The sequence below is a fragment of the Apus apus genome, chromosome Z (assembly GCF_020740795.1).
Source record: "Apus apus isolate bApuApu2 chromosome Z, bApuApu2.pri.cur, whole genome shotgun sequence".
NCBI classification, from domain to species: Eukaryota; Metazoa; Chordata; class Aves; order Apodiformes; family Apodidae; genus Apus; species Apus apus.
In genome coordinates this window covers 52,192,517-52,205,120 of record NC_067312.1, presented here as the reverse complement: position 1 = coordinate 52,205,120, position 12,604 = coordinate 52,192,517, and the positions used below count along the sequence as shown (strand labels likewise).

Below are 12,604 nucleotides of genomic sequence, written 5' to 3'. Positions count from 1 at the left end.
TATCTCCAGGGAAGGAGACTCCACAGCCTCTCTGGGCAGCCTGTTCCAGTGCTCTGTCACTCTCACAGGAAAGAAGTTTTTTTGTGGAACCTCCTATGTTCCAGTTTCACCCACTGCCCCTTGTCCTATCACTAGACATCACTGAAAAAAGCCTGGCTCCGTCCTCCTGACACTCGCCCTTTACGTATTTGTAAACATTGATGAGGTCACCCCTCAGTCTCCTCTTCTCCAAGCTAAAGAGACCCAGCTCCCTCAGCCTTTCCTCATAAGGGAGATGTTCCACTCCCTTCATCATCTTTGTGGCTCTGTGCTGGACTCTCTCAAGCAGTTCCCTGTTCTTCCTGAACTGAGGGGCCCAGAACTGGACACATTATTCCAGATGCGGCCTCACCGATGCAGAACAGAGGGGGAGGAGAACCTCTCTTGACTGACTAACCACACCCTTTCTAACGCACCCCAGGATGCCATTGGCCTTCTTGGCTACAAGGGCCCATTGCTGGCTCCTGGTCATCCTCCTGTCCACCAGGACCCCCAGGTCCCTTTCTCCTACACTGCTCTCCAGCAGATCAGCCCCCAACCTGTACTGGTACATGGGGTTGTTCTTCCCCAGATGCAAGAATCTACACTTGCCTCTGTTGAATTTCATCAAGTTTTTTCCTGCCCAACTCTCCAGCCTGTCCAGGTCTCTCTGAATGGCAGCACAGCCTTCTGGTGTGTCAGCCACTCCTCCCAGTTTAGTGTCATCAGCAAACTTGCTGAGGGCACACTCTGTTGCCTCAGAAAATATTGAATAGTATCAGTCCCAGTGCCGACCCCTGAGGGACTCCTCTAGTCACAGACCTCTAACTAGATTCTGCTCCATTCACTACAACTCTCTGACTTCTTCCTTTCAACCAGTTCATTATCCACCTCACTACACAACCATCAAGAGCACACTTCGTCAGTTTATCTATGAGGATGCTGTGGGAGACAGTGTCAAATGCTTTACTGAAATCAAAATAAACCACATCTACCACCCTACCATCATCTATCCACCTAGTTACTTCTTCACAGAAGCCTATAACTTGGTCAAACGTGACTTTCCCTTGGTAAAACTATGCTGACTGCTCTTAATGACCCCCTCGTCCTTGATATGCCTAGAGATAGTGCCAAGAACAAGTTGTTTCATCACCTTTCCAGGGATGGAGGTGAGGCTGACTGGTCTATAGTTACCTGGGTCCTCCTTCTTGCCCTTCTTATAGACTGGAGTGACATTTGCTTTCCTCCAGTCCTTAAGCACCTCTCCTGTTGCCCATGACTTACCAAAGATGGTGGAGAGTGGCCTAGCAATGACCTCTGCCAGTTCCCTCAGCACCCATGGGTGTATTCCATCCGGACCCATCAATTTATGGATGTCCAGATTGCTTAACTGATCCCTAACCCAATCCTCATCTACCAAAGCAAGGTCCTCCTTCATCCTGACTTCTTCTGGGGCTTTAGGGATCTGGGGCTCCTGGGGAGAGTCTGCAGCAGTAAAGACACAGGCAGAGAAAGCATTCAGTACCTCTGCCTTCTTTATATCCTCTGTCACCAGAGCACCTACCTCATTCAGCAGTGGGTCTATATTGCCTCTAGTGTTAGTTCTATCTGCAATGTATCTGAAGACGACCTTTGACCTCACTAGCAAGGTTTAGTTCCAAGGCCTGTAGCTGCAAGGCTGCTTTCAGCTGCCTGTAGAAAACGCCATCAACTCCCTCATCCTGATCAGGAGGTCTGTAATAGACCCCCACAACTGTATCTCCCATTCCAGCCTGCCCCTTAATTCATACCCACAGACTTTTTTCCACTTGCTCCTCACTGGCCCCTGGACAGAGCTCAGTACATTCTAGTTGCTCTCTCACATAAAGAGCGACTCCACCACCTCGCTTTGCTGACCTGTCTTTCCTAAAAAGGACACAGCCATCCATGACCACATTCCAGTCATGTGAGCTGTCCCACCATGTCTCTAATTGCCACCAGATCATAACCCTTAGAGCTCACACAGACCTCTAACTCCTTCTGTTTATTCCCCATGCTGAGTGCATTGGTGTGCAGGCATTTCAGGGAGTGAGCTGAGCACGCTGGTGGCACCCTTGGGAGGCCTTCTGGTCTTCATTAAGAGTAGAACAATGCCCTACTAGTTCAAACCCAGCTACAGCCCCCTCCCATTTTGAATCTAGCTTAAAGCTCTGTGAGTGAGCCCTGCTAAATCCTGCCCTATGGCCCTTTGCCCTCTGTGGGACAGGGTCTTCCCATCCAATGCCAGCAGGCCCAGTGTCCTGGAAATCAAACCATCCACTTTGTCCCCTACCCCCTTCAAGTCTAGTTTAAAGCTCTCTCAATGAGCCCCACAGACTCCTGGCCAATAATCCTTTTCCTCCTTGTTGATAGCTCTATGCCACTGTTTGATAGCAGACCTGGTGCCCTGTCAACATCTCCATGATTGACAAACCCAAAGTTCATCTGACGGCACCAGCCTCTAAGCCAGTCGTTAATCAGTCGTGTTTTCCTAGTCCTCTCAGCTTTTCCTGCCACTGAAGGTACTGAGGAAAAGACCACCTGTGCTCCTGATCCTGTAAGCATTCGGCCTAGTTCTCTGAAATCCCTTTTCATTGCCCTGGGACTTGCCTTGGCAACCTCATCAGTGCCCACCTGCATGAGCACTAGTGGGTAGTGACCAGAGGGCTGCACCAGCCCTGGGAGTTTCCCGGTAACATCCCTAACCTGGGCCCTGGGGAGGCAACAGACCTCCCTGAGGGTTGGGTCTGGCTGGCATACGGGGCCCTCGGTTCCCCTCAAAAGAGAATGTCCTACAACAATTACCTTCATTTTGTTCTCAGCAGAGGCAGTCCTAACACATGGGGCAGACTGCCTCGGCAGCTCCCTGGATGGACCTTTGTCAGTAACCTCAGTTACCTGATTTTCCTGATCCAGGGCCATGTACCTGCTCTGTAGGGGCACATGTGAAGGTGAGGGAAGTCGGGAGCAGGTTTGCCTGTTGCCTCGAGCAGGGACCCACTTCCAGTTCCCCTCTTCTCTCAGGTCCCCTCCCTCTGCCAGGTGACAGGAAGGCAGAGGATCCTATACTTCTCGTGAAGCCTCCACCTTGAGGTTTTGTCTCAAGGATGGTAGGGTATTACTCCACCAATCTATTTCTCCTTCGCAGTCCCAGATACTCCATAATCTTTCCACCTCCTCTTTCAGCTCAGCCACTGGGCTGAGTAAATCATTCACCTGGTCACAGCACACGCAAGTGCTCTCTGCTCTCCACCGATACGACTGAGACATTCTGTGCATACAGAGACCTGGACAGCTGCATTCTTGGGAGGGACCTCTGTTTGGGTTGCCACTGTCCTCCTGGCAACAGTTTTTGACTGAGTGGATACCATGGCTAGGTCCTCTTCGGGGAGGGATGATCACTAGCTGAGATCTTACCTTGAGCCAAGAGGGGACCCGTGCCCTGCTCCGCACGCCCTGCCTGTGCGAATTGCCACGCCAGGCCCTGTTTGCTGCTCCTGGTTGCTGTGCTCCCCAGGGGCTGCTCTTCTACCTGAGGGGGTCAGTCCCTCTGCCTCCACCCACGGCAAGTCAGAGCTGCTGCTTGCCAGAAGCTCTCACTCCCCACCCAGGGACAGGGGCTGGGACTGACTCCCTTCCTCTCTCTCCATATCTCGGCTTCCCTTCCTTGGTTTAGCCACTGCAGAAGGAGTCCACCAGCACGATCCCTCGCTCTGGTGTCCCTCGCCTAGTGGCTTCACTGAAATGGCCACTTTCACCTAAAGAAAAGGACTTGTTGCTGACGTAGAGCCAGCATTATTGCTAACACGCCTTAACTCATGCACAACAGACTTAATACAAAGGAAAAAGCCCTCTAATTGTCCCTAGACAAGTTCTTTCCTTTAAATCATTGTAGAATAAAACCTCTGCCCAAATTTCTAACAAAATAAGAAACAACTTGAAATAGATGTTGAAGGCCAAAAGTTTCTAACGTTACTTCTAGCTTATTTTAAAGAAGCAACACAGTTGTTCAGAATGTAAGTCCTCACCTCTGCTGGGTGGCGGGGAATTATGCATTACAATCGGGCTAACAGCAGGTGAGAGCCGAGCTCTATAAACACATACAGTAACACTACCACTATGCTCCAAACGATGGGCATATTCAGGACACACCAGACATCCCCTTCTTTGTCAGCTCCACGAAGATCTCCCCAAGATTTCCAGCGCAGCCCTTTAGAAAACTCCCAACATGTAAACAAAGCCATTTTGATACAAGTCTCAAGCTTACTGTTGTGTGCTACTGAACTTCAGGTCTCACCCTGTGGCTCTCCACACTGCAAACAATGAATTGAGAGCACGCACACATCAAACTTCAGTGAAGAGTTACCTTGCACTTTTTCCTACCTTTTTTTTTTTTTAAAAAAAAAATCTGAACACATGTTCTGCTATAATGACCAGCATGTAGTCTTATTCATACCAGCTGGCAGCAGGACTATGAACATAAGAGTTCTAGTAAGGAATCCATAATATCATATGAGATGAACTGATGATGAATAAATTATAATTTTGGGCTGAATTCTAGTCATGGCTAGCCTAGTGTTAGATCCTCAAACAGAATCTAGAATTGGAGCACAGAAAAATACAGGAACAAGAGAAGAAGCTTGAAGTCTTTTGAAAACTGTGCCAGCTGCTGATCTTAGTGGACAAACACCCTGTGACTTTTCTGTGTTGGCTACAGTTGTTTGCCATGTTCAAAATACAAGCAGATAGCAAATCTTTAACCAACCACTACAGTGCTTAAATATCACAGCCAGGCTCAGTGACCATCAATAGGCCAGAAATGTTCTTTCTAAACATCCCATGCTCTGTGTGCTAATCTTTGCAGCCTAATATTTATCAAATAAATTATCATTGCTCTTTTTACATTATTTGCAGTGCTAAACTCAGTGCCAACAAGCAAGATGCCAGAGGCCACCTGGTAAAGGATTTTACATGAACTGACTCACCACCAATGTGCTGTAGTGACTATTCAGATGAAGTTACATGTCTGAACAAAAAAACAGCCTCTCCAGTTCCAAGGGAAACTGGCACCTGAGACCTTTTGAAGTAGGTGCAGGTTCATGGGAATGCTGTTTTCCCCACACTCCCAGCATTTCTGTGATAGCTTGCAGCAAGGCAGAACTACTGCTCCCAGCATGTCCGAGGGGGGGTCTCAGTTAAGACAGGTGCACTGCTTTCGTTAGGCTGCCTGTCATGCAGTGGAGATTCCACTGTGATTCAGTCACAGACTCTTACCATAGTCCCCTGAAAGAAGCACTGAAGCACATGAAGGCAGCTGTTCTCCTAGCACTGTCTGCACTTACAGACAATGCTCAGCTCTCTGCATCTACAGGGAGGGAGGAAAAGCACAAAAATCCTAGGTGTGAGCTAGTTAAACTTGCTCACTGCTGTTCTACTGCATAGCCAGGATGATGTATACAAAGACAGGATGATAAATACACCAAAAAAGAAGAAAGGAAGGACAATACTACTGTTGTGAGCCTTTGAACAAAGCTGTGAATATTCCTTTGGAAAAGTCTCTAATATCTCACTTTTTTAACCTCAAAAAAGCTCTTGTTAACAGAATTTATTTAATAATAAATAACATTTATTAAGGTCCCTCTGAATGGAGGTTCTGCCCTTCCTCTTCAAGCACTTCCTTTAGTTCATGTTCATCTTTGCTGATAGCACGTGTGTCATCACTCAAATTGATAATTGCACTGAACAACACAGGCAAGACAACATGTATCTCTCTGCCATTATCCAAATGCTTCAGAGCATCACCAGAAATAGTTTCCAGCTCTTCAGGTCCAGCACATAGATTCTTCTCCTGTACCAGTCACCCGAGCCTGAAGCACATACCTTAACTCCTTTGATCAGTCTGCCATACACAACCAGGCTTGCATGAGGAAGGACACATTCTTTTCAGATTTAACTACATCTGGGAGACTTTAATTCAGTTTTCCATTTATGGCCAGAAGTCCTTTTGTGACTTACTTACATTTCCCAGTCTTGAAAGGGTACTGGCAGCACGATGCTGTGTTGATTCAGGACTGACTCAATGCACATGAGCCGTTCTCCTGATCTCCTGAGACAGCAATGTCTCACAACTACAAGATCTAACACATCCAAGTCCCAGGACAACTGTGTGACTAGCCTCTTCTGAGAAATCAGTCAATAACAAAACTGAATTCCTGCTGAATACCTGCCTTTGACTGTCTGGAAGGAAAAAAATTAAGTCCTGAGTAGCCTCTAAAGTCACTCTGAACAGAAGAGAGGCACAATACACATTTTATTGTCATGTTTTGATAGCCTTCAGAAGTCTGTTCACAACACAGCATTTGGTCCAAGAGGAATACCACATGACACGTTAATTCTCAAGGAAAGTAACTCTTTTCAGAAATGCTACCCATTGAAGTCTACAGAATCCTGAAACACAAGTAGAAAGGTTTCTTGCTGTGTATCATATCCCTGAGGCAGATGCATGATACACAGGCCAGAACCCCATGGAGGGTTTGATGATCCTGGCACAGTACTTGGTGTTGCCAAAAAAAGCCAAGTAAAAACATGGTGTACGTTCAAAGTTCCAAGCACAGACCTGAGGCACTTCTAGGCCTCTAAAAAAATCAAGGCACTGATTTAACACATGCTTAGCTCAACTTTCAAACCACTGTCTTAACTCAAGGGCCTAGCCTGCTCCAACTCTCCTTCACTACCCATTTTAGAGCACAAAAAACACAGCTCCTGATCTGGAAAAGACAGCAGTGTTTTTACCAACAAACATACCTCATGGAAGGCATACCCCTTAGATAATGCTTTTCACTTCCCCACTCACAGAATGCCACCCACCCCTCTCCTGCCATCTTTGACAATGTGGTTCCAAATTAGTTTGAGACTTGAATTGACCTGAATTGTACTATTGCTCAAACAAAATTATTTTTGTATTATAGCATGTAATATAACTAGGTACATTATACTCAAAAAATTGTGAGTTGGGGTAGGGGGCTCCCTTGAAAGCCAACCAGCAAGGTAAGAAGGACAAGAGATGCAGTCTATTACCTCACTCTTGTAGCCAGTATACTTTATTACACCTTTAAAAGGATATAGTTCTTTGAGGAACAAGTCTGACACTGTACCCCTGTCTGAGTGACAATCTGAAACTGGATCCTCCTCCAAAGGTGAATTTTAGATGAACTCTATGATCCAGCCCACGGATGGCTGTGGAATAGACTGTCTTAATTTGGCTTTTGATTCCGGAAAAGCTGTGTCAACATGCAGTGTTCAGGAGAAAGTGGAAAGGCACCATCTCTTCAACTCGCAGGGCATGACTGGGATAGGGCCTTACTGACTAAGGATTTTAAAGGGATTTTTCCCCAGCACAGCCATACCCATGAATCGAGGGCACCTTTCCTCCTCTCAGGTAAGGAACTGCCACAGAAAATAAACAGACCTGTTTTCAGTATTTGACATCCAGGGCAGGCTGATGGGAGTAAATACTCAGGTGAAATCTAATTTCTCTTCCCCTAGAATTCCCTGAGAAAAATGGATGATGGAACAGCCTAGATGTTGTAAGTACCACCCCTCTGGCCTGACAGTGTCTCAGCCATTCACTTCTGTTCCAACGTAGCAGCTCCAGTCACAGCTGCTGTCAGGTACTCCCTCTCAAGCATGAAGTACCACTTACACCTGATACAAGCAAGGATGCTCAGTTACAGGCTTGGTAAGGCAGCACAGGCCTATTTCTGTGATGGGCCACACATTATTGCTGCAGCTACTGCAGCAGCTACAGAGTGACACTAGGGGAAAAAATAAGAATTAAAAGCCTGCATAAGAAAGCAGCAGACATCATACTTAGAATACACTGTGACATGGTCTGGCCCTTGCAAGGGAGAAGTGGGGATTTATACTGCTGGTTCAAGACAGCAGAGTTCTTTCTGGAATTAGACAGCTCAGATGTAAATCAACACATAGGACTGCAGCCTTTTGAGGAACCCTGGTTACAGTAATGTTATCTTGTTTTGTTTCTTCTTTCCTCTTCTCTTTGCCTCCAATCCTTCCTCATTTATTTCTTGTTAGGATATGGTTATCCAGGTAGTATCAGCAATACTGTTACCTTCTTAGCATGTTAGTTTTTTTCTCTGGTCCACATACTTCTCAGAATGCTTTGAAATGAGCATCTTCTTAGCTATCTCAACTCGTTTTCAAACACAGCTGCATGCATGATAGAAGCCAGGCCAGGATCTCACTCCATGGATACAGTCGATGATATGGTATGCCAGATACTAAGATCACAGAGAATTTCCTTCATACATTTAAATTTGCTTTGGGACATCCAGTCCCTAAACAGGCTGGGGATAAGGCAAAGATGCAACAATGTTCCTATGGCTTTGGGTGCACTCACCCAAGGTAAGACTCACACTGCACATCACACAAAGAATTACATTCCCAGGTGTTTTCTCTGAACCTCTGGCATGGACTTCCTGAAGACAGGACAGACACTTAGGAATATCAGCAAAGGTCAGCAGATATGTTTGGCTGCCAGAAGATGAAAGTATCTTACAAACAAGCATTCATTCCCAACATGTTCTACCTCAGCCTCAGGACAAGCCTTTCCTAACCTTGGTATAAAGGTTGCTTTCTCTCAAACACAATGACAAATCTGGGAAGAGAGTATTTTTTGGAGACACTATCAACAGAAGAAACTTACAGGTCTGGCTGAACTCAATTCTAGCCACAGACAGCATGGAATCAGACAGATCATCAAGTAGTTAATTGAAATAATCAACTTCAATGATTTTTATTTTTTTTTAATAGATTAAACATCAGCTGAGAACCAACTGCATCACTACTGTGAGCTCATGGAGCTCTCAGGGAGGAAGAATAAGCTTCAAATGGATATATTTGTTATTTTAGAAATCAGACATTTCTATTCAGGTGTAAGCTCAGCTTCTCTAGATGAAATAATAGGTTCTTATTTCATACGAACATCTGCTTTTGCCAAATCCTCTACTACCTCAAGGAGTGTGAAGCACAAAAACTTTAGGCTCCTATTTCAAACCAGTCCTTATGCCTAGTCTACAAATTTCATCAAGACTTAGGGTACCTGTGTAAACAAGGACAAAAAGCTGTTCTGTTTTCTGTGTCTCCTAAAGTAAATTCTTCTGGGATATGCAGATTCTCTCTCTCTAGGGCTAACTAGACCGCAATTAAGCCCCAGTTTCAAAAGTGCCTTTAGCATCTTTGAGAGCTCCTCAGGTTTGCTTTATAATAACAGAGCAGATTTAACAATTTATCAGCTGCACTAAACAGCAATTTGGCAAAAGAGTGTCTTGCAATAGCAAGACCACACAAATTCACTGTCTCTCACTTAGCTAAACCATCCAGTATTGTCCACTAAACCACCTAATTTATTACATCTAACCTGGAAAAGGAGATAGAAAAAGCTCCTATTCTAAACACAGGAAGAAAGAATCTAAGCATTGTTAGCATCACAGTTAAAATTACAAATGCTCATCACTGCTGTACAAAGAACAAGAACTTGCTTGGACTAATTTGTTTATCTGAGAAATTACTCAACTAGAATGAACAGCTTTACATCAATGAGAAATAAAAGCTCAGAGTCCCCCTATAAGACACTGAAAACTTCCAAACAACATAGTCTATACATGTAATTTGCTGTCTCTCTCTTCAGAAATGCTATTTAAAAAAAGAAAAATCGGAACACTTGCATGAAAAAAGGATCTTTGCATCCAACAGCCTCATCTTCCCCCACTGATTAATCTTTTCTGAGGGCCCAAAACAGGAGCTGCCAATAGAAAAGGAAAGCATACAATCAACTTAACTGGGCAGAAGAGTGACTTTTACCTCATAATGAGAAAAAGAGGATCTGCTGTACAAATCCAAGAAATGCACAACTGAACTGCACAAAGATGTGTGTTGACTGACTTAAATTGTCATAAATTAGGAACATATGTTCCCATACCCAGAAATAGTTTACAGCCTGCAGAGCCAACAAGTAAGAAACTGGTGTAGTTAATGTAAGGAAAATACAGGGACAATACAGTTGCATAATGCCAGGACAAGAGGTTTAAATAGTCCAAACTCCTACCACAATACTACCACTAACCACCTCCCTACAGGACAGAAAAGGAAGGACACTAACAAGAATAGCAGTTAAGGGCTCACAGGATTGCTGAAGTGTGACATTCTGACCACTGGTACAAAAAACCATCACAGAACCAAGGAAAGAAGGAAGCTACACAAAGATGTAACTTTGCTGTCCTCCTCCAACAGAGGGAAGACCAAGAAGTCTTAATCTAGTTGAGATAAAAAAGGCCGTAAGTAAACCAGTCAACCATTTTTAAGTGAACAAACATACTGTTTTGGCCAACCCTACTATGTACAAAAATGACAGCCTTTACACTGCCAAGCTGGGCAGCACACAGCCCAAATCCCATTGCTCACATTTTCATCTTCCCACATCACAGTATAACTCAGCTATATTCACAGGCAGGTCCAGAGCAGCATTTTTAGATATCAAGGCGCATGAAAAGTCTCCACCGCACTTACTGTTGACTACCTAAGCATCTTCAGAATCATGGTTTTGCATTGCCAAAGGGCACTTCTGTTCCATAGCAACTGTAATACCGACATGAACTGCTATGCAATTAAAGCTCACATATGCAATTGTCTTTTCTTACCAGTCATTATTCTTTGGGCTTCGTATGGTTCCATATAGCCAGTGTTCTCTCCTTTTCCCATTCTGTTCAACTCACTTTTGGCATCAAACGGATCTGAGTAGTCATCAGCTATCAAAACCTGAAAGACAAGAAAGTAACTATTACTGGAATCTCCAGTCAAATGTGCAAACTAGAAGACGGTAAAACACTACCAGCAAAAAGACAGTTTCACACAGCTGCATCCTATGTCAACTTCAAAGCACAGTCCAAGTTCAGAGGACGAAGACACAACTGCCACAAATCAGTTACTAAATGATGCTGAAATAGAAGTGTGCTCCTGTTCAGACCAGAAGACTCACAAAAGCAGACTCTGTGTCAAAAGATTTCTGACTAGCACAAGATATGGAATAATTGGGATGGACAAATTAGAAAGGTGCAATCAGTCAGCACATTCATTCCAGTGTAATTCTTATCAGAGAAGTTTGCCAATATTCAGAAGGGGAAAAAAAAAAAGTTAAAAAAAAAAAAAGGCAAAACAAAAAGTGCACACTTTCACTTGCACCTACTTCACCTGCTCTGCTTTTCAGAGTTTTTATCTACAACTGAAAATATTGCTAAAATTTTTTCAAATAAATACTCAAAGGCTATTCTTTTCTCAGCATTAATAAAGAGCAGGAAATAAAACCTGTAATTTTAGTTGTCAAGATGAAAAGGAGAAGACACAAAACAAGCTTCTTGTTTAATAAACTCAGTTTCTTGAAACCACCTGTGCCGATACCAGTCTTTCAAAGGAACGTTGTCTTTACCTGTATTTTCTGAACTGGGACAAATGGCAGCAAAAAGAAATTATCTGTCAGAAGAACAAGCATTTTTCCTCCATTTGAGACCAGAAAACCCTGAAGGTTAGAAAATCTTACCTACATTACCACGCTTCTCTGACCTCTGCAAAATAACGTTACGTTACGTAAGTCCCATTGATTACATAGGCTTTCCAATCAGCTGATTAAAGTAACAGGAATAATTTATCCCTGTTACTGAAGAGGTAGAGTTTAGAATTGTTCCTAGAAGCTGACATGGGGACCAGGGCAAAGAAAAAAATCCTCATATAAGAATTAATACACAGCAAAGATGTAACATAGGATGGGCAAAAGAAGAGAAAGCAGAGGAGAGCCTCAGCATCTGAATTTCCACAGAATCATAAAACGACTTGGGTGAGAACCAACACCAAGAGATCACCAATCAAATCCCTCACTCAAAGGAGGGAAAGCCAAAATGGTTCTGCACTGAATGCCTATGCTATTTAAGAAGGATTTTTCAACCAAGACTCTTCATGTCCCACCAATACCTTTACATTTTTAAGATCAGCACCAGTAAAACTCACAGCAGCTATTCCAACAACTTCAATCTTTTCAAACAACCAACTGGATTTCAATGTCAGCTTTAAGAATGAAGCTACATCTGTTCTATCTCCTGCTGGCAATGTACTTCACCACACAGAGCAAAAAAAGAACACAAAAGCATTACCAGATCAAACACCTTCACAAATGTCATGGAGTAAATGAAGACTGCATTATGAAAGGCAGAGATCTCCTTTAAGATTAGGGAACAAAACAGCTAACACACTTCCGAGTTACTACTCAAGTCCTGCAACACTGCCACACTGCAATTTTATACTACTTATTTTGTTTACTAGGAAAAAAAAAACAAACCACAAAAGCATTTAAAAAAAATAGTCAACCAAAAACCCCCAACACATTCTCAATGTAAGTTCCCAACTCTGGACTACAGATCACTCACAAGCACATTCCAAAGAATGGGCATATTTGTTATCACTGAACACACAAGATATAAGTGTCAGAGCAAGACTTACC

At 43.9% G+C, this 12,604-nt stretch overlaps 1 protein-coding gene across 3 annotated transcripts in view; it reads right to left on the bottom strand.

Moving 5' to 3' along the window:
• The window catches only part of SHB (SH2 domain containing adaptor protein B), a 69,591-nt gene that overhangs the window by 39,951 nt on the left and 17,036 nt on the right, over window positions 1–12,604 (bottom strand). For all 3 annotated transcript variants that reach the window (XM_051643111.1, XM_051643110.1, XM_051643112.1), the window contains exon 2: window positions 10,755–10,872. In XM_051643111.1, coding sequence (XP_051499071.1) covers window positions 10,755–10,872 — 118 coding nt within the window. The remainder of the gene's footprint in view (window positions 1–10,754; window positions 10,873–12,604) is intronic.